The sequence below is a fragment of the Montipora foliosa genome, unplaced genomic scaffold (genome assembly GCF_036669935.1).
Source record: "Montipora foliosa isolate CH-2021 unplaced genomic scaffold, ASM3666993v2 scaffold_249, whole genome shotgun sequence".
Classification (NCBI taxonomy): Eukaryota; Metazoa; Cnidaria; class Anthozoa; order Scleractinia; family Acroporidae; genus Montipora; species Montipora foliosa.
In genome coordinates, this window is record NW_027179551.1 from 46413 (window position 1) to 67500 (window position 21088).

Sequence of the window (21088 nt, forward strand, 5' to 3'; positions counted from 1 at the left end):
AATGGGGCTTAAGTGGTGACCACTTTTACATTTTTTGTATTTATGTTAATTAAACCTACTGCCCTCATTTTGAAACAAAAATTCTTTTGAAATCTGCTCGTCGTAGCGAGGCTATAAAGGCTTATTACCACTAAATCAAAAGAACAAGTTCGCCGCCATTATGAGAGAGGTCTACAGTGCAAAGTTATATTTTGAGGTGACGTTTTCGTCGACGTTGTATATCTGAAAGTCCCTGCCAACGCACGCGCATGCACCTCGCAGGACTAGCACCATAACACACGTGCGATGTTTCATTAACCATAGTTTTGCTGTCGTCCTGTTCTCCAACGCCTTAGGCTACCAAAACGTCTTGTATTAACTTAACTTCGACAGTTAAAACAAAATCAAGCTTACTCAAGGCAATATGCAACAATATGCCAGTGCGGAGAAGACAGTACTGAACACGGAAACAAATTCGCAAGAGCTTCGCGAAGACAGCGAATTTAACCTGCCTTTTCTGATAACGAAAACAGGAAGAAGCAAAAACCCGTTTTTTTTCTAATATTCTCAAATAACGTCTTTTTTTCAGGAACTGGTCACTCTTGCTCAGCAGGTAACGTTCTCAAACACTGGTTCATTCCAAGCAACATGATCAAAATCACATAATTTATTTAAAATCAGATATGAACTTCCAATATAAACAGTGGAGGACACGAATTATGGCATTTTGTACACTTGCTCTGGAACATTTCAAACTATCGCATTGTGAACGATTTTCGCACGAAAAACTTAGAACGTCACGAGTGTCCCAAACTGAAATATCCCGACCAAAAATGACCAATAATTTAAATAACTTAAAAATCCGTATGGTTTGTCTAAAAACCTTCAAGTGAGAAAGCAAGTGAGTTTTGAAAATTCTGAGTGTAGCCACTTGGAAATAGGTTTTAATTTTTTTTTTCCAAACTCTTTTTGGTTTCCTGACGTGCTTACGAGCAACCATAAGGTCGTATCTAACTACTTGAAGGCGCCGGCCCTTCTCTTCCAATGGGGGGCACATGAACAAAGGCGTAAGGGGCGTTGGAAGAAGCCGCGGAACTACTTCGATAAAGAGGTATATCTGATGGATGCACATGTTCCAACCCAAGCGGCCTCTCGAATGCTACCTGCGCGTCGAGTCTGTTGAAATTAATATACGTTCTTCCTCGGGAGCACTTGTGAAGTTTCTTTGCGTACAAGGCGGATTTTGTCAGCGAAGACGCGTTACACGTTATTCGATCACCTCCGCTGGCAGAAGATATTCTACCGGTAAGGATTTCTTCGGGTTTAATACGCTGTAAGCTTTGGCTTGATTGAGGCCGGAGAACTTCAGAAGAGTTCTCCAAGTGCGAACGGTAGTAGTTCGAAACGTCCTCACCTTCGCAAACTAACTGCTTTTGTAGGGGGACGAAATTTTTTCTCGAAAAGCATTGCTGTGCCGCCGGCCAGGATAGTTTTAAGTTAGTTCTCGATTCCGTGTCATCGGAGCTGGAAGTTTTTGACGAGATATTTAATTCCCTTGTTTCTTTAGATTCCCGATTGATGACATCCCGAGAGCGATAATTCAAAGACTCAGTTTTCTGAGCTTCTGTCCGATTCTGTTCGTCGGAGTAGTCGACCGAACACCGACTTGCTACTTTCCTTGACGACGAACGCGTACGGGCGCGAGGTCGTCCCGACGGAGGACGAGGTGCGAAGATCGCTTCTATCGGAGTGTTGGTCGTGTTTCCATGGTCCAAGTTTAAGTTCGACAATTGACGCGTTAAAGGTCGTTTAATTTTATGATCGGCCAGACTTTTGTCCTCATCGGAGCAATTTACCTTTGTATCTTCGCCCTTGGCAACAAAGGCTGATTCGATTAAGTCGAGAATTTCATCGTCAACGATTTTCAAATCCACCTGGGAAGTTTGAAGAGCTTCTTGATCCTTCACGAAACGCAAAACCAAATCGCGTTTTGCCCTGGGCAGATTCTCGGTGAAATCGTCAAAGACAGACTGATTCTCCGAAGCAGCCATTGTGAAAACGTTACCATATATATCAATAATCCTTGATCATATAAATTTCATGAATATAAATGCTCCATCGTGCCACAAGTTGTCCAAACGTTGATCGATTGATCTTCGCTGAAGTTAAAACGACGAACAACGTATAATTAATCACTTCGATTTGAAAAGAAGCAAATTTTTACCACAATTTTGTCATAGAACAAACAAAACTTCTGATTTTGTTACCGCAATGAAGCCGGCTCACTCCTTTCTGACACAAAGCTTTGCTATCATCCCAAGAAGATGGGCATTCCAACTAAAGAAATTAAAGATTGAAGACGAAGTGGCGAATTCACCATAAATCAGTCTCTTTGCCTCATAATTCGACTATAAGACAAGCACTATAATTCAGCTGCAATTTCCTTCCATCGACGTCAATACTTGAGTTTCTTTGCCCGTAGCTAACGCACGAAGCATTCAAGCGGACGATAATTGGCTGAACTCAATAAACAAACTAGTCATAAATATTCATTACAAATAGCAATAATATCGATTTCTAATGCGAACTAATTAACTACCGAGTATTACTTAAATAAACAGTTATTAATCGTATTCCTATGCGAAAGTCTAGAGACCGAAGTTACAACTCCAGCAAATTAAAGTGTTTGTCAGCAAAGTACGCGAGGCCGACCTCATTTTAGCAGCAGTCATTTAGTAAATACCAAACAGAGCCAAGAAAGAGCAAGTAATTATAATTCTTTTTAATTCGGCTTTCAGAGAATGTACACTATTTAGGTTAGTCTTTGTTCAGTTAAGCACGCTCACGAATTGTGAATTGTCCAATTTGTTGAAGAGCTTTTGTTCTTTTACATTGAGCCAGCCTATATTTCAACGCAATAACTAGTGTCTAACGGACAAATTCATTTACTTTCTCGGTAAGAGGCAGCATTTTCTGTTTGGAAACTGAATTTGTAGAATCTTAAGTGTTTCTCCATTTGTGTTATTGCAGTTCTTTGCCCCCATCTGGATTAGAACTTAAGTCTGACGTCATGACACATTGTCCAGTTAATACCAATGTATAAAAGTTTAATCCGCTATTGTTTGCTAAAGATAAAAGCACCAAACGGACGTGCCCTCATTCAAATTCCCCTCAGACACTAGGTCAAGGGGAAAAAAAGTTAGCAAAGTGACACCAATAACATGAGTTTTCAAACAAAGAATAAATGATACTTCCCAGCCAAAAACGTGGTTTAGGAAATCAGGCACGAGATCCTTGAAATCCCGAACTTTATAGACGCATATTGTCGTTCTACAGTTTCTTGTATATTTAAAGTATATACTCTTGTAATAGACCAATTTCGATATATTAAAATTCAGTCCGAAGCAAAAGGCATCATCTCGAGGCTCTGGGGAATAAATATCAGGATTTGTATGAGTTTATTCCCCAGAGCCTCGAGGTGATGCCTTTTGTTTAGGACTGAATCTATCGAAAGTGGGCTATTATTTACAATTTTTTTCATCTTCCAAGAATGTTTGAATGCCAGCTCTCAGCTTCAGACGAATAAGCGAATCGTACTTTCTACTATAACAAAGGAGTTTTTCGGAAGCATTAAAAACAGGACAAAGGAAGAACTTGTCTACAGCAATTAAAGAAAATTGACAAATATGAAACCACTCTAAAGCGCAAAAAAGAGGCATCGACGGTTGTTGTGACTGTTTATTAAACTTTTGTGGAAATGGAAATGGAAATTGTTTACCCACAGAACACCTTTAGAGCGCTCAGCAGCTCGTTCAACATGTGTCCGTGTATTCCGGGTCGAATTGAATTTGGCAGTGTTGGCTTTTGAGGAGAGGGGAAAACCGGGGTACCGGGGTACCGGGGCACCCGGAGAAAAACCTCCCAGAGAAAGGTGAGAACCAACAACAATACTCAACCCACACATGACGCCGGGACCGGGAACCGAACCCGGGCGGCCGGGCCACATTGGTGGGAGGCAAGTGCTCTCCCCACTGCGCCACCCCTGTTCCCTCAAAGATATCTTCCTTCTTCCTTCTTCCTTGAAACGTTCGTCGATTAAAACCAACTGAAGCTACTCATCATGATTTTCAAACTGTGTCTTTTTATGTCCTTTCTCCAGTAAGAAGAGTAGTGCTTTTAAAAGTGCGCCTTTAGTTATAGCCTCAAAAGGTTAACAAATTCGATTGGTTTGAGATATTCACAAGACGTGATAGTGGTTATCCAAGGCGTTGAAGAAAGACTCAACGTGTATTATACACCTTCTGCATGTTGCACGTGCATTATACCATCCGCCCTGCATGTTGCACGTGCGTTAAACTGGCAGCGAGGCAAGAGAATATAGAACGTGTGTACAGAGCTGGCAGCTCTCTGCCATATCAATTTAATTTCGAGTGGCCTTTGAGCGGTTTTCAATTGAGTGTCGAAAGTAATTAGCGAATTGCTCCTGAACATGGACAAACAAGAAGTTACTCTGTTGGTCTTACTAGACCTTAGCTCCGCATTTGATGCTATTGATCATGGCCTTCCTTGCTGCTAAGAGGCAACGTGTAACTGTTGACGGACGAAAGTCTCGAGACTTTGATGTAACGAGTGGAGTTCCTCAGGGTAGCTGCTTGGGACCAATACTTTTCTTATTGTATGCTTCTCGGCTATTTCATGTGGTGAAGAAACACCTTCCACAGGTTCAGGGATACGCAGATGATACGCAATTGTACCTTTCCTTCCAACGACCAAGGGAGGCAGAGAAGAGAGATCTATTGCTGTTGATCTTTCTAAAGCATTTGACTCGATCTGCCACAATCTACTTCAGGCTAAATTGCGAGCCTATGGTCTTAACGATGATGCTATTGCTTTCTTACAATCATACTTGACTGATCGTCAGCAATGGGTCAAGTTTCATGGGAAATTTTCCGAATGGTGTCCAGTCAAATGCGGCGTACCTCAAGGTAGTCTACTTGGCCCTCTGTTATTCAACATTTTTCTAAACGACCTAAACTTTGCCGGACAAATCTCATCTTTGCGTCTATATGCTGACGACACTACAATTTACGCATCTGATCGTGACATCATCACCTTAGAAACTTCTTTAAACCAGGACCTTAACATTCTGGTCACCTGGTTTTCTCAAAATTATCTGATTCTCAACAGTATCAAAACTCAAGGTATGGTACTTGGTAGTCACACTCATGTACCCGAATTCTTCGTTGGTGAAACCAAGGTGGAATTGGCAAACTCTCTTAAAATTCTTGCAGGGTTCTATCTAGGGTATTTGAGGGGTAGAAGCTTCTAAGTAATTATTAAATTCTCAACCTCGGATAATGTATTTCGCGTGCTCTGATTGGTTCACTCAATCTCGGTTATCAGCTCATACACCTTGGTTTGACCTTATATGGTAAATGATTGCGTTAAGCGTTGCTAAACTAAAAATGTTTTCGCCGGAATGCCAAATTTCTCTTTGAATAAAGCCAAAAAGGAGAAAAAAACTTTTTTTGTGGAAAGTTTGGATCAATTTCGACGTTTAGAAGTACGCGAAAAGGCAAGAAATGTTTTTGTGATGAGCCTGCGTCTGTCTGACAACAAGGTATTACACAACATCGCATCAGTTCTCATCAAGTTTTTTTCGATTTGGCTCGGATTTGCTCGCTTTTTCCGCTCGTATTTCGTACTTCCAAATTTTTGGAGTTGAAGGAATTTAATAAAACAATTATTCCATTCGCGCTTGTTGGATATGAGACTGGTTATAGCCAACTCGGCGCTACGCGCCTCGTTGGCTATTTACCATCTCATATCCAACGCGCGCTTATGGAATAATTGTTAACTATACCGGAAAAATCATCCACACGCAACGAGATCAGTGCACATGAACTTGGCAAAGGTAGCTGCGATTGTAAATGTATTACCGATGACAACAGCCACTGTTGAGCATTCCTTCAGGGCCATGAAGCTAATTAAAACAAGGCTCCGCAGTAGGCTCGGTGCGGATGCACTTGAACACACCATGCGCATTTACATCGAAGGTCCTAACCAGTTGTCAGATTACGTCCTGGAGTCAGTGGTTGATCATCAGATTACAAAAGTCTAAAGAATCGCAAACTGGCTTTGTAATTCAATTCAATTTTAATTCAACTTTTTAAAGAAGGAAAGTACATTTAGATCCTGAAGTTGATCAGGGAGATTTTCCAAAGATCAATTGCCATGATTATGTGATTATGATTATGTGTATTTTCACACTCGATTAGACGCATTGTCAGTTAACAGTCGCATCTACCGCGGTCAGTTTTTATTTACAGGTTTACAGTTATCTAGAATTTTGCAGTAGTTACGAGCATTGGTAAGAAATGGGAAAGAGCCGTTGTGGAGTTTATTTATTTTATTCACTTACTAACAAGTCAACGAATATGTATAAATATTTGTGGAATTTGACGTGTCGGGTAACTCTTCTGTTCACGTTAGCAAATATCGGAGCTCAGTTTAACATTGTCAGAACGTGATCAAAAAACTAAAAAATAAAAAATAAAATAAAATGCTACTGTAACATTTCTGTGTCTCAAAATGCACCAGATTGCATCTCAGCGCATATTCATTTCAAAAAATTTCCTGGGGAGCATGCCCGCGGACCCCCTTAGAAACCTTCGGCCACTCGGGACTTCTCCCCCAAACGATAAATCCTAGATAGAACCCTGTCTTGGGGTGACTATTGATAATAAACTGACCTACTGTGAACATACCGCCAACATGCCAAGATTGGTGTTCTAAGACGTCTTAAAAGACTGATGCCTTGTAACGTGTCTCTATCACTTTGCAAGGCCTACCTGCTTCCTCATTTCGAATACTGCAGCCCACTACTTATTGGAATAAATAAAACTTTCAACTCTAAACTTGAGTCAGCCAACAAATCTGCACTTAATTTTAAAACTCTATTAAACCTAGGTAATAATCTTGACTATGATACTATATTATCCTTGAGTGATATGCAGTCTCTTGAACATAGACGTTATTACAGTTCTCTTTTTTTTATTATACAAATGCATGAACTCTAACGGTCCACAATATATCAAGGACTTTTTTCAGACTGGATTCGTTATACTAAATATAATTTAAGAGGTAGGGGCATTAATCTGGAACAATCTGGCTACAATAACAAATTCTTTCATAACTCGTTTACCTACATAGTTAGTCGCCTATGGAATAAGCTGCCTGCACATATTAAAACATCAAGTAAGTTTAGTGACTTCACTCGTAACCTGAAGGCTTTTGACTGCAGTAAATTAGGGCCCAGCTGTCATTGTAACTCTTGTACATAGTTTCATTTCTATTTGTTTTCTATTGTACATGTAATTCAGTCTTACCCTGTCCTAGTGTATCTTAAGTAATTTTTATATTTCAATTTGATTTTATTTCTACATTTATTGTTCTGTTTTTGATACATTTTTAATATATTTCATAATTATAGTTTTACTCATAGATAGTTTTGTCTTACGTTTTAAACATGAGCCTCTGGCTCGGGCAACTGGGCAACCATGCCTCACGTATGACAATAAACTTGATTGATTGGTTGATTGACCCTGGGAACGAGGTTGGAGGATTAGTTGGGTACATCAACATGGCCGCCGAGACGTCACGTGAAAACACTTTATAGTGCGTATTCGTGTTTAAGGAGGCTCGAAAGGGTTTTCAGCTGAGCGCTCACCGTCCTGTTTCTTCAAAAAGGACCACATATGTTGATTTCAAGGCTCAAAGAAATGCCTAATATCGTTGCCATGGTAACATTATTTTGGAGGAAAACATAATGTGAGAAGTCTACGATAGGTACTTTATACCCCGGCCAAATTTCGTCTTGATATGATTGCCCTAACTGTATCTAAGAACAGAATATGTTTATTTGTTTGAAAAAAGGAGAAACTATTTCGAGCCTCCTTAAACGGCCAACCTCCATTAAGCGGCCACTAGCCGTTACTGACTCCGAGGGTGGCCGCTTAACAGAGGTTTCACTGTATTTCTATAACTAGAAGTAATCAAGGATTAGAGAGGTGCGTTCGATTCCTGTTTTGTCAAGGCCAGTGCCGCCGGTGCCTACTGTTATTGCGCATGCGTTCTGCGCTGCTCGAGATACTCGGGTTTCCTATCGGTGTTGCTTACTAAGGGTGCGTTCGATTGACCCCATTCCGTGATGATTTAAAACTGTATGTTTGGCGTTTTGAAGCAACAAGGATAATAAAGATACGTTTAAAATGGCATTTTAGCGGAAGTTTGACAATTGTAATGTGAATCTCCGTAAAAGCGAAGGATTTTTATCTTCTATTCCAAAAATACCTTTGAATTAGTAGGAACCGCCCTTAAGACGAGGCATTTGAAAGTAGTTGTATATTTTGGGGAGAATAGTTTTGTACCCTTTTCCAGCATTTGTTCAGTAATGAAGTTATTACGCTACAAGTATTTTGACTGTTACCTTGTTGCTAATAATTTTATTTAGTATAAACACACAGGTGATTATACAAAATCGCGCGCTCTCATTGGCTCGCTATCTCGGATTATCAGCCGATAATCACCTCGACGGACAAAATGGCTGCCAGTAGTCGTTTTGCCACTGTAAGTGAAGATGATTTCGCGTTGAAATTTTTTTTTTCTCTTTTTTGAAATAATCACCTGTGTATTTAAACTAAAACAATTATTCGCCTCAGACTCAGTGATTATCGGTGAATATTCACCGATAATCACTTCGCCTTCGGCGAATAATTGTTAATTATAAACAATTATGATAGAGCGGTTTTCAATTGAGTGTCGAAAGTAATCAGCGAATTGCTTTGGTTTTGCATTTTCTTCACTCAGTGACTGGTTCAAAGTTATCACGCCATTTTTTCAACTATTAAATCAGAAGTGAAACCAAAACCAATCGTGGCTTGCGCGTGCACATTTTCCCGCGCTTTGTGTCGGCTATGTGTAATTACCTTGAGTTTTGATTGGTTTACTGGATTGTCTCCGTTCTTTTTGATTGGTCAAAGTAATTACTTTGGTTTTGGTTTTACGTCACTTGATTCAAACTCGCTCTATACATGTGTTATAATGCAATATCAGTTTGTGGGAGATCAGTAGTCTTTCTTGCTGGATAGCAAAACAGCGTGACTCTCCAGCGTGTACAGCATGGATTGGTATTGCCGAACGCTCGCCCATTCAAATATTAACCCCATCCAACAGAATTTAACTTCCCTTGGGCAAGTTATTTTGCCAGAACAAGATGACGTCCAAACGCCGCTGAAATCGAATGGCATCACGATACCCGATACCCGAGGGACATCCCGCGAGACTAACACAATTAGAATTCCTCGAACGCAATAAAGACACCGAACTGCACTTTTTAACCCTAGGTACCCTAACCACTTTTTCGAGAATGGTTCTTAATACTCGCAATTATGGATAAAACTTTGAATAAATTAAAAAAAACCCTTATTTTAAGCAACGAGACTGCTTTAATTATTCGCATACAAACACAATTTCGCTTCGGACGAACAGACTTAACATTACAAATGTAGATAGAGAAACCTACACTTAATCATCAACTTTATCATGTTAATTTAAAACTTTCTTTGTAATCTTTTACATTGTCATGTGTCCTTACAGCTAATTAGCATTTTGGTTCACACTATATATTCAACTCTGTACTTTGTAATTTAAACTGAAGATGGCAGAAGTTTCTGTCGAAACATGTTTTTAAATTTAAAAAGTATTGTGTTGTTTCTTAAAATATTGTTATCCCTGCTACTATCCAGACCTCTTGCTAACGTTGAAAGTATGCCGACAAAGTGAGAGCCTAACAAGAATGAACAAACACCATTACTGCAGGTGGCATCTGTATGCTTAAGCGGTTAATTCAAAGAATTATTAGACAGCCTTAAGTAAATGAAAAAATGAAAGCCCTGCTTCTAACACTCTAGACAAAACAAATGAAAGGCTAAGAAGTTAACGAAGAAAATGCCCAGAAAAAAAATTACAAATTTGTTGACCTACAATAGCTCCCGATATTGCTAAGGACTTTTAAAAGTTTAAAGTAACATTCAAAGCTGCGTTGAAAAATTACAACTTTTTTTTTACAAACATGCAAAAGCGAACAACAAACTTAAGATGAAGACAAATTGCCAAAGGACATACATTTTTTTCCTATATTACAACGTCTAAATTTTGAGGCCGAGGCTGAATGTTATTTTCTTATGATTTGAGCCTGAAAACGTTCTTAACATGTTCTTTAAGTTGTGTGCTATACTTAATTAAGGCCACGGCAATCGGCCTCAACATTTCAACATCCGTCCGATTTTGTTGAACGATGTTGACCACTCGGTTGTAACATCGATTCAACTTCGATTCAAGATGTTTCAAAACTGTTTCAACATCGCTGTTCACAACAAAATCGAACGGATTTGAAGCAAATGTTGAAGCCCGGCGGGCCTTTAGTTCGACTACAAACTGAGTTGTTGTTCTTCAGTGCATCATCACGCAATAACAAAACTACATTGTCAATGTTAAAAATCGTTTCTGTCTATTTGAATCATTTGTCCTGTTAGACTACAGTTTTACATTTCCTTTACCTTAATTTACACTACTAACAAAAACCAAACAACAACTTGAGCAAAATTAAGACATTCTCAACTGACTCTCAGCCTGGGTATGGCTCTAAAAAAATGATTAATCGCAGCCTTAACGTTCTTATAAAAAGGTTCTTATAAAAAGAAAATTAGCGTAACATCGTTTTGGCTCAAGTTGTTCCAGACCCGGACAAAATTATTCGATTGAAAAGTGACCATTTGTGTGCAAAGATTTCAGTATGTGCCCCCGTAACCTTGAATGTACACACTCTAAGCATATCTAATTAAAGGTGTGTACGAAATCCTTAGCAACGGCGTGTGAACAGCTAAAGCCAAATTGGAAAGCTTCAGCATTGCTCGCAAAATCAATCGGCAGGCTTCTAAGTTTGCTAATTTAAAAGTTCTCAAATCATTATAATTAATGACGATTGATCCTTGAGAGCGGAAACAACTTATTTTTCAAAACTAAAACACCGCGAAAAAATTTACATTCGGTGTTTCAAACTTAAGGGCAATCGTACAAATATAGCTAATGACTCTATTCACCGCAACACTTGAATCAAGTCCAATTTGAATTGTTTAATAAATTATTTCCTTTAAAATTACAATTTTCCAGATCAGTGTCTCCGAAAGAATTGCTGGGAAAACAAAATGCAGCTTTCAAACAGTTGTCAGAAAATCGAAAAGGGGAACTTTTCGTTGCGCAGAACTTCGTTCTTGTGACACTCCGTGTTGGTCCTCCGGTTCGGTTACCTAACGGACACAATTTCAACAAATTTCTTTGACATATTCATATTAAGCGAGGTGCCATAATGCGGAAACCACTCCGTGACGCAAAACAATGTCAATCTTCATGTCATTAACTGCCAAAATATCCAAAGCGCAAATAACAGGAAAAACTGTCAGACATGGATGCAAGGTATGACAGCTGCAGTCGTTGAAACTAAGAAGGGTAAATTTTATAATTCAAACAGGGGGGATTAGAATACATCCGGATCACGCAGATTATCAGTCCTTCAACACAAGAAAACGAATAATTGAAGGAAAATGTATGCAATTTCTGAAGAGGACAGTTTTTTGCCTGCCATCATTAGCAGCAACCCCGTTAAACAACTCGAGCAGGTTCGAGGGTTTTACGAACGACAGTGTGAGTTTAGTCTGTTGCTCGATCGAAATCTTGAAGAGATACGAATGGCGTATTGTAAAAAGCTTTGCACAGAAAGAATTCGACAAAGCAAATCCTTGTGGGAACTGGAAGTCCGGAAAAGCAGGCTACTTCACAAGATCATGGAACCCAAAAAGAAGAAAAGTTCGGAATGGAAACGAAAGTCCATGGCCAACAGTGAAAACAAACGTTTTAACCACAAAGAAAGAGGGAACAGGAGGGCGGAAAGTAAGCTTAAGACCTCAAAGATTACAGAAAACATCCCGCAGATGTCAAAACATCCGAAAGAAGAATTACAAGACAGTGGAAACGAACAGGAAGTAAAGAAACTAGAAATACCGAAGTTTCTCCTTCATTGAGATGTTAACATCGAAATTTTTCCTCAATTCTCATGGAGCACCTGGGTTGCCTAGAGACGGGGAGTGGAACATTCGTCGTCGATCCTGAGGTAAATACGGAAATTGTCTATTGGCGGAAAGGTGAAAGCTGGTCTGGGGAACTGTCGAGATAATATGAAAAGCATTGACACTTATAAGGACAAAAAGTAGACGAAGAATATGTTTTAAACAAAATGTTATTCGCAAAATTTGTTTGCTGTTTTCAGCTGTACAATCATTATTTATTTAAAATATTCAGTCAACACATTGAGCTTTTTTATTTTTAATTGCGCATATAAAATTACATTCCACGAGCTACTGGTTTAAATAGAGTAAATTGGAAATTAAAAAAAAAGGAGTTAACTCATGATTTTGAGAAAAAAAGACGTTAGAGATGGGTGAAAATGTTCAAATTTCGAATTCTTCATACTTTATTTGGAGGAAGAGTTTAAAATGTACTTCAGAAAATTTAAGTATGCTTTACGAAAGATGTACTCTTCTGTTATGACACAGGCATACTTGGAGAAAAATGTAAGAGCTTATAGCAGAAGTCTAATCTGTGACCGCGAATGTTCGCAGATACTCGGAAAAGTCCGCATGCTACTTGCAGTCTAACCTATGACCTTCCGCTAACTATTTCGGATGTTCAGAGACACTCGGAAAAAATCCGAGTGCCACTTGCAGGAGTCGAACCCGTGACCTTACGATTTCTATTTCGAAAGCTATAAAACTGATCAACTCCCTGGGAGCTTAATCCATTGCCATGTGCCTTTTTTGGCAAATTTATTTTCTACAGAAGTGAAACAATCACCTTTGAACATGAATATTCTACGTGTTTTGATTGGTCAACTCGGAGGTGATTACCTCTCAGCAACTAAGGAGCAACAAAATGGGTTCCGCTGGTCTGAATCTTTTCGGTCAACCTCGTTCCCATGCTCTCCGTTGTCAACGACCATGGAGACCCTGGAAACGAGGTTGCTTTTCGGTAAGTCAGTTCTCAGTTTTGGTCTGTTACTTGTTCAGCCTGAGTGTAATGTGTACTAAAACAATTACTAGCATCGGTATCACTCACTGAAAGAAGTGGATATTTTTCTATTCAACGTTGAGCAATAATTATTATTGTTAACTATCCCTTGGGGATAGGGGAAATAAAATTTTGTTCGTGGCCTCCCCAGCCGTAAAGTAAAGTAAAGTCAATTTATTTAACGTCGGTAGTTCCTTCAGTTATGAAACTGGTATCAATGGAAGCCGACGGTGTGCCTTTTACCCCCCTCCCTCTGTCAGTGCTCTGTTTTACGGGTATTTAAAGCTATAGCTACACGGATCAGAGGAAAGTGGAAACAGACGTTGAAGTCACTGAGGATCGAACTGGGGACCCCTTGCTCCGAAAGCCGCGCACTAGCCAACTGAGCTACGCCTGCAAATGGTTTTTGAGGAGAGCAGAAAATCGGAGTACCCGGGGAAAAACCTCTCGGAACAGAGTAGAGAACCAACAAACTCTACCCACATATGACGTAAAAATCCGGGAATCGATCCTCGGCCACATTGGTGGAAGGCGAGTGCTCTCACCACTGCGCCAGCGCTGCTCCCCTCGTCGGTTTCTCATAAAAGGAAGGGAAACGAACTTTATTTAAGTGTCTAGTCGTTCTAGCGCTGAAGCACTAATTGGGGACACAGTAAATTGAAATTAACAATTAACACAACTCAAGTCAAATGTGGGGACCCCACAAGAGGATCTTACAAAAACGACTAAAATTTATTTACAATAGAATTTTTACGTTATATTTACATCAATTTACATTCAAATTATGGGATGACTTCTTTGAAGACATCTTATATCAGCTCTAATTTATATCCTGCTTTTTTTGCTAAAAGCAGTCGACACTTCTAAAACCAAGGCAAATATTTAACTTTCTCTTGCGAATGGATATGTTTTTGAAACAAAAAGATAATTTGGTATTTCAAAAACACTAATGAAAAAATATCATTTGATGATTCGATACTTACAAATCATTAACCTAAAATACACGCGTTTTTTAAAAAAAATTTCCGAGAAGTACGTCAATATTGATAAACAATTATTTTAAAATATGTGATATTCTTTGAATGGTGACTCGGATATACTCGGAAAAAATCCAAGTGGTTTTAAAGTATTCACAGGGGTGGAGGTGTTTCATTTTAGAGTCTGACTGGTTGAGAGGCAGAAACAGTATTTTCCACCATTGACTTCTGTAACTTAACACCGCTATTAACTATCTACACTTTTTAAGGCAAACCGTCATTCTGAAGACCATGTCCAAATATGGTTGGTCACATCATCAACACCATCATCCATCAGGGCCAGTTTTGCGATGACAACCAATCAAAGACTGCTGTATGAACATCATAAGCTGCCAATGAGCTCTTCAGCTAGATTGTGCGATTCCCTGTCCTAAATGCCAGAAAGATTGAAAAGAGGCATTTAACAATGTCAATTACAAACATATTTGCTGAAATACAATGGTAATTTGGGAATTTGGATAAATTATGATGAAACCTGTCATTACCAAGATCGAAACGTTCATTCTCCTAACTAGTACCATAGATTTCTTTGTTGGGTGGTCATGAGAATTTTTTTGAAAATAATTTTATTTTTTTTAATACGCACAGTTACACATTACCATAAAACATTGTAAACTACAATAAACAATACAATAAGTATTGCAATACGAACGTGACATGAATTACAGCACTACCAAGCACCAATAATTGCATTAAATTACATGTTTTCTAACATGACAAAAAAGTAATAATAACAGAAAAAATAAATGAATAAAATACGACTTCTAGCACTTCATATAACCTTTTTTCCTTTGGGGTTACATTAAGTCATGAGAATTTGGTGTTACATCAAGATCACACCTCTTAACCTGATAATTTTATATTCATTCTCAATTTCTGTCGCACTGAAATTTCATTGAAATTGTGAGGAGAATTTACATACCAATCACATCTTACAGTCAAAGGGTTAAGCGGTAATCGACCCCGAATTTTAGCGGCATTTGGCATAAATTGGTAAAAGGGGTCCCCCTGAGAAACCAAGGAAATTGAAAGGAGTACTCACATCTTCCGAAGAAACAGGAAGTGATAAAGCTTTCCTCAAATACTCTGCTGCTTTCTGGTAATCGCCTTTTTCATAGTAACACTGCCCAGAAAGAACACAAATCCAGTTAGATTGAACGGCTTTGTGGTATCTCGAAAAACCTATCCCTGAAATTGAGTCTAAATAAGGTATTTTTACAAAAAGGGCACACCACAGTTAGTTTGATTCTGAAATTCATTAATAATTCATGAGGGCGACAGCCATGCAACAGAAACAAAATACACTGGTCACATATATACCCTCCTAAATTCCAATACTGATGGAATGTTAACCTTATACCAATCCTATATTGGAATTACAGAACGGCCAATAATAATAAAACTACAGAGGATAGGTGTGGTATTAATGGTCTGCTGAAGGTGAACCATTGTAAATAGCACAAAGTCCCACTCACCCTTACGTAAGCCGTGATTTTTGCAATCTAGGCATTGATTTTGATAAGAAGGTCTATTTAGTAAGCACTGATTTCAACAAAGAAGGGACGAGAAATGGGACGTTAAACAAGAGCAGTAAGGAAAAGATTAACTCAATGCCAAGGGAACAGAAATTACACTAGAATTTAGCATCTCCATCCCAAAATTTCAGCAAAAACTTTGACAAGAAATTTTAGCGACTTTGAATTGAGAACATGTTCAGACACAGATGCTGAATGTGAGAGCGATTTTCTAGAATAAGTGTAAATCTTTGGCATTGATGTAGTCTTTTCCCTACTACTAATAGATGACCAACTATTTATTACAAAGTTCTACCTTGCCTATCCAGTATAAATTTGCGAGCCAAAAGTCCGGTTTTATTTCTTCAGCCTGTAAAGAAAGAAGATGGTTAAGGCTTTACTGTCTGTCTCTGCACAGCATCAAGAACTGTGCCATGCTCTTTGCAACGAGTGTGTGCCTGGGTTTTTTCACGTGAGCTTTACACTTCTTCTCTATGAAGACTTGAAAGTCTCTTACTATTTGCAGGTGAAATCACAAATACAGCACTTTCTGCTTATTTGTTTTACAATCGACGTCACGCGTGACCAGTATCCACAAAACTGAAATGAACAGCCGAATTCCTCTTTGCAGCTCCCAATTTTGAATGGAGTATTGAAGATTTTTCCAAAAGTTGGCACGAAAAATGCACAATAATTGAACAATAATTCATCATAGTTAACGATACAGATTACAAGAGGATTGATTATTGACGAATATCTATTAACTAATAATTAAAGGTGAGCAAGTTTACATGTAACTATGTTATGCTAACTAATTAGAAACACAGTTTACATGAAAATTGGCTATAATTTACAAAATCTGTAAGCTAATGAAGGTAACATAAGGTTGTATTAAGATTAGAGAGCAAAAAGAATATAGCCGCAAAAAAAAAAACAAAAAAACATATTAGTCAACTTCTCCAACTTTCTTAATTATCACAGATTGATTCAGGGGAGGGGCACAGGGGATCACACCAGCAACCACCTGCATGGTAGCCTGATGTTCAACCAACTTTCAGGGGTGCAGGGATGGTACAGCTGTGACAGCACTCGCCTCCCACCAATGTGGCCCGGGTTTGATTCCCAGACTCGGCGTCATATGTGGGTTGAGTTTGTTGGTTCTCTACTCTGCATCGAGAGGTTTTCTCCAGGTACTCCGGTTTGCCCTCCCTTCAAAAACCAACATTTGACTTGCTTTGTGTTAATTGTTAATTTACAGTGTCCCCAATTAGTGCTCCAGCACTAGAATGACTAAAAACTTAAATAAAGTTCCTTTCCTTTCGTTTCCTGAACTAACTACTCATAAAATAAGAATGTTAAGAACCAATTGAAAACTCTAAAATAGTGCGAAACCTTACAAAATCCAGACTTGTCTACCTTTAAAAAATTCCTAAGAGCTTCTTCTAAAGAGGAGGTCGGCGGTTCAGCTACTAAAGTTGCTGCTGCTCTTCGTTTCCACCAGGAGAGCATAGCAATCTAAAAAAGGAACCGCAGGGAAATAGTTATTTGGTGTTACAAGAGCCAAGAACATTGACTCTTAACCCTTCAAGAAATGTTGATGCAGAGGATAGGGTTAGATGGAGGCAGATGATTCACTGTGGTGACCCCTAAGTGGAACAGCTGAAAGGAAAGCAAGAGGTAATATTTCATTTAAAGTGAAAGAGAAGTGTGGGTTTATATCCGAGAAACATTTTTTGTGTGTGGCAAGCTAAATTTGTGCAATGAAATGTTTGTCATACCTTATGACACAAGGTCAAGCAAGGGGACAAAAATGGCTATTCATGCAACAGGCCTTTTTTGTTATAATATTAAAATTCAGCTTGAAAGAGAGGTTCTGAGGACAAAGACAAAGAAAGTGGATTATATGCAAATATTTTCATTCCAACGTGTTTCTATTGTTTTTGTCTTCATTGCCTCACTACCCAGCTGAATATTCGATACGTCGAAAATGGCCTACTGCAAGCCATTTGTAATGATTATCTTCAGCTCTTTCTTATCACACAGAGAGTTAAGACACCTACCTCAAAACACCATCTTCCTAGGAGATGATACAATGATGGATCATTATTATCCAGTTCAATAGCTGTCTCAATATGATCCTAAAAGAGATGTTACAACACTTTTAGTTGAATCTATGTTTAACCCATTTGAGACCTTCACCCTAGAAGTGAGACTTCATATATTTTAGGTTCTCCGGTTTCCCTCCCTCATCAAAATCGACTCTCCAACAATTACATGCAGCGTTGGGCAGATACCCTTGATAGAGATAAACTCTGGTATCCTTGGACCCTTTCATTGAAGTGAATGAATAAAGTTGCTTTTGTTTATCATAGTTAGTTATTTATTATTTATTTATTTATTTGTTTATTTGTTTATTTATTTATTTAAAGAAAACGACCATTAAGTTAGGCAAAATGTTCTCAAGAAGGTAAGAGAAAAAACTATAGAAATGGAGACTTTGTGAAGACTAAAATACGACAGAGACATTTTGTGTCCATTTTGGTAAGAGTATCATCAAAATCATCAAAATCACCAAAGAAGGGAAAAAGGAATGGAAGGAAAACTGAAGAAAACAATAAATGAGAAAGAAACAGACTCCTTCCCAGTGGGTTGGGGTGACAAGATGGATTGACATTTAAGACTAAAAAAACATTTAGAAGGAAGGCAAAAAGTAGGAGAAGTAGCAAGAAATGTTAATAATAAGGAAATATTGCAAGTGGCTTTACCTTGTATTTAGCTCCAAGCGTTATCTGATTCAGTAGGGGTTCAAATTCTGATGTACTACCAACAGTTATTGCATACCTGCTTAATCAAATTCAAACTTGCGTTAACCATGTGAGTTTCCCAAAGAACAACTGTTCAAAGATGATTACCTAAAGTAATGGTTAACCCATTGACCCATTGAGATGTATTAGGTTTTAGCAGAAACCCATAAGGGTTGAAACGTGCAACGCGCATTCAGCCAACTAGCTTGCCTCCGGCCAGTCAAGAATCTTAGTAGTTGTTGTCGAATGTTCTCTAATCTGTCATGATTGTGTTTCAGTGGCCCTGAAAAGCCACTATGGGGAGTGGTCAATTAAGTATGTAATACCTCTATGTATGTACCGTATGTATGGTGAATAGTTGTTAATCAACCCAAGCATAGCAACCCCTACTTCCAGTCACAAAAACTGCACATTGTGTAATCTGCCAAAAGAATGCATGTATAAGAGGCTATGAGTAGAAACATATTGAACCGATTTTACTAATCGCAGAAAATTAGTGAACACAATATTATTCATGAATGTGTATTTATAAAACAAAATATTGAACTAACTACATGTAGTACATACAAGTCATACCATTTATGAGCCAAAGAAGATTTACAGTCTAATTGAAGTGCTCTCTCTGCCTTGCTGACACCTATAAAATATTAACTTACTTTGAAATATAAATATGGTGAAGGACGTAAATTAACCAAATAAATATGTAGTACCTTCATATAAGGGGGGGGGGGGGGGGGCCCAGTGGCCACATGGTTAGAGAGTGCTCGACTCCGGATCAAGTGGTCCGGGTTCGGGTCTTGGCCGGGGACATTGTGTTGTGTTCATTCTTGGGCAAGACACTTTACTCTCACAGTGCCTCTCTCCACCCAGGTGTATAAATGGGTACCGGTAAAAATGCTGAGGGTGACCCTGTGATGGACTATCATCCCATCAAGGGGGAAAGAGAAATACTCCTAGTCGCTTCATGCTATAGAAACTGGGGATAAGCGCCAGCCTGATGGGCCTTTCTAAGCTCGTAACAGAGACTTTCTTTTTACCTTCATATAAGAAGCTCCTTTTGCCTTCAAAATCCCCATGTTTCCCTTTTAAACTGGCAATGTCAAAAAAAGACCTTGCGTATCTCCAAGTTAGTTCACAACTCTGTTGATCCTACATAAATTTCATAAATTAAAAAGTTATTATGAAATAATATTAATGTTTGATAACATACAGTAACACAACTATTTTTTTCGTTTGAGGTTGAAGATCTTCACAGTTGTGTGTCATTCTACAGTTCAATTTATCGTGTGCCTTTGTGCATAATATTAGTCTTTGACACTTAACACTACTGGAGCAAGAATAATGGCACAGTGGTAAGAGCACTGAACTCCCATCAAAGTGGTCCTCGAACAATATTATTTCAAGACATAATTTATCTGTTACGTTCTCTGACCTCTTTACTTAATAACATCAATCATCCTCAAACTGGGAGACTTCACTACCACCCTGGGCTAAGGATAGCAACCTTGTTCCCAATGGATACCCTGGGAATGAGTTTGTTAAGTATAGTTGAGACTTTTCTTCTTGACGTTTTGAATAAAATCTACACCCAAGGCAATGTTGTTTGAGAAGAAGCACAAAATAATAACCTAGCTATCCTTCAATTGGGAGCCAACAATAATAAGATAATTTACTTAGATAAAGACAGGCAAGTTAAACAAGTTAAAAATGTCTCAACAATTTTGCCCACAATAAATGTACCCTTATGATAATAATCCTTAACAAACAATAATATTTTGACAGAGGCCAAAAACGACTTTTTTAAGGAGTAAATCTCATTATTAATCATGCTCCCCTAAAAACAATGTTGAGACACAACTGGTTTATTTCTGCTTCTTCCTGAAGAACACTGCATTAGGTAGGGTGGGGAGGGAGAGGGGGATTAGGCAGGGTGGGTGTTGGCCATCTATTTAAAGGGGCTAGGTCACGCTGTTTTAGGTAATTTTGTTTAATTTTGTTAATTATGAGCTCTAAACGTCAAATTGGCAGAGGAAGAGTCTTGCATTTGCAAAATCACGGCCACATAACAACTGAGAATGATTTTCCAGCTGTGTAAATTACATTTTGATATAGACTGATACAATTTTGAAAAAAGTTGGGTCGACGTTTTTCAAATTTACCCAGATTCAATCCATTCCAATCATCTCCAGTTTTGTCCATCCATGTCCCTTCTTGGCTTCCCTGTGTTTTGTTAGAGTTCTTCTATAGTTTTGAACAGTTTTGAACAGTTTTGATCAGTGCTGAAATTGCCTAAAATTGCGTGACCTAGCCCCTTTAAGTACTGGCCTAAAGATGGCAAACGTCTCAACTCTTTTAACAGACTTAACTGATTAGAGTGTGATGTGAAGTGCTAGTTTTGTACCCCATAATATGAACCATGTAAGGGTTAGCCCTACTAATGGAAATGGACCCTCAACTCTTTTGTCTAGGATTGCAGTGTTCACCAAATTATTTATTGATCATGTCCCTTCGCTTTAGTACCTTTTGGAGACGAGTCTCTAATAGTCCATGTATTTTGTATTTGTCTTCAGTG

At 38.5% G+C, this 21088-nt stretch overlaps 2 protein-coding genes across 2 annotated transcripts in view; both read right to left on the reverse strand.

The window, feature by feature from the left end:
* Positions 1 to 629: 629 nt before the first annotated feature.
* On the reverse strand, positions 630 to 2459 carry LOC137986603 (uncharacterized). The gene is made up of 2 exons (XM_068833566.1): positions 2247 to 2459; positions 630 to 2138 (listed from the first exon to the last, which is right to left on the reverse strand). The coding sequence occupies exon 2, from the start codon at positions 2028 to 2030 to the stop codon at positions 990 to 992; it is 1041 nt and encodes a 346-aa protein (XP_068689667.1). The 5' UTR covers positions 2031 to 2138; positions 2247 to 2459; the 3' UTR covers positions 630 to 989.
* Positions 2460 to 13847: 11388 nt separating this feature from the next.
* LOC137986602 (regulator of microtubule dynamics protein 1-like) overlaps positions 13848 to 21088 on the reverse strand; it is a 10073-nt gene continuing 2832 nt past the window's right edge. The window contains exons 2-10 of the mRNA XM_068833565.1: positions 21037 to 21088; positions 19554 to 19665; positions 19093 to 19153; positions 18478 to 18553; positions 17773 to 17850; positions 17129 to 17227; positions 16029 to 16082; positions 15241 to 15321; positions 13848 to 14568 (exon numbers count right to left, since the gene is read on the reverse strand). The exon at positions 21037 to 21088 is cut by the window's right edge and continues 66 nt beyond it. Of these exons, the coding sequence (XP_068689666.1) occupies positions 14521 to 14568; positions 15241 to 15321; positions 16029 to 16082; positions 17129 to 17227; positions 17773 to 17850; positions 18478 to 18553; positions 19093 to 19153; positions 19554 to 19665; positions 21037 to 21088 (661 nt within the window). The 3' untranslated portion in view covers positions 13848 to 14520. The remainder of the gene's footprint in view (positions 14569 to 15240; positions 15322 to 16028; positions 16083 to 17128; positions 17228 to 17772; positions 17851 to 18477; positions 18554 to 19092; positions 19154 to 19553; positions 19666 to 21036) is intronic.

What these genes read in the sequence shown, in the direction of transcription:
- LOC137986603 (XM_068833566.1), bottom strand. Translation starts at nt 2,030, where the DNA reads ATGGCTGCTTCGGAGAATCAGTCTGTCTTTGACGATTTCACCGAGAAT.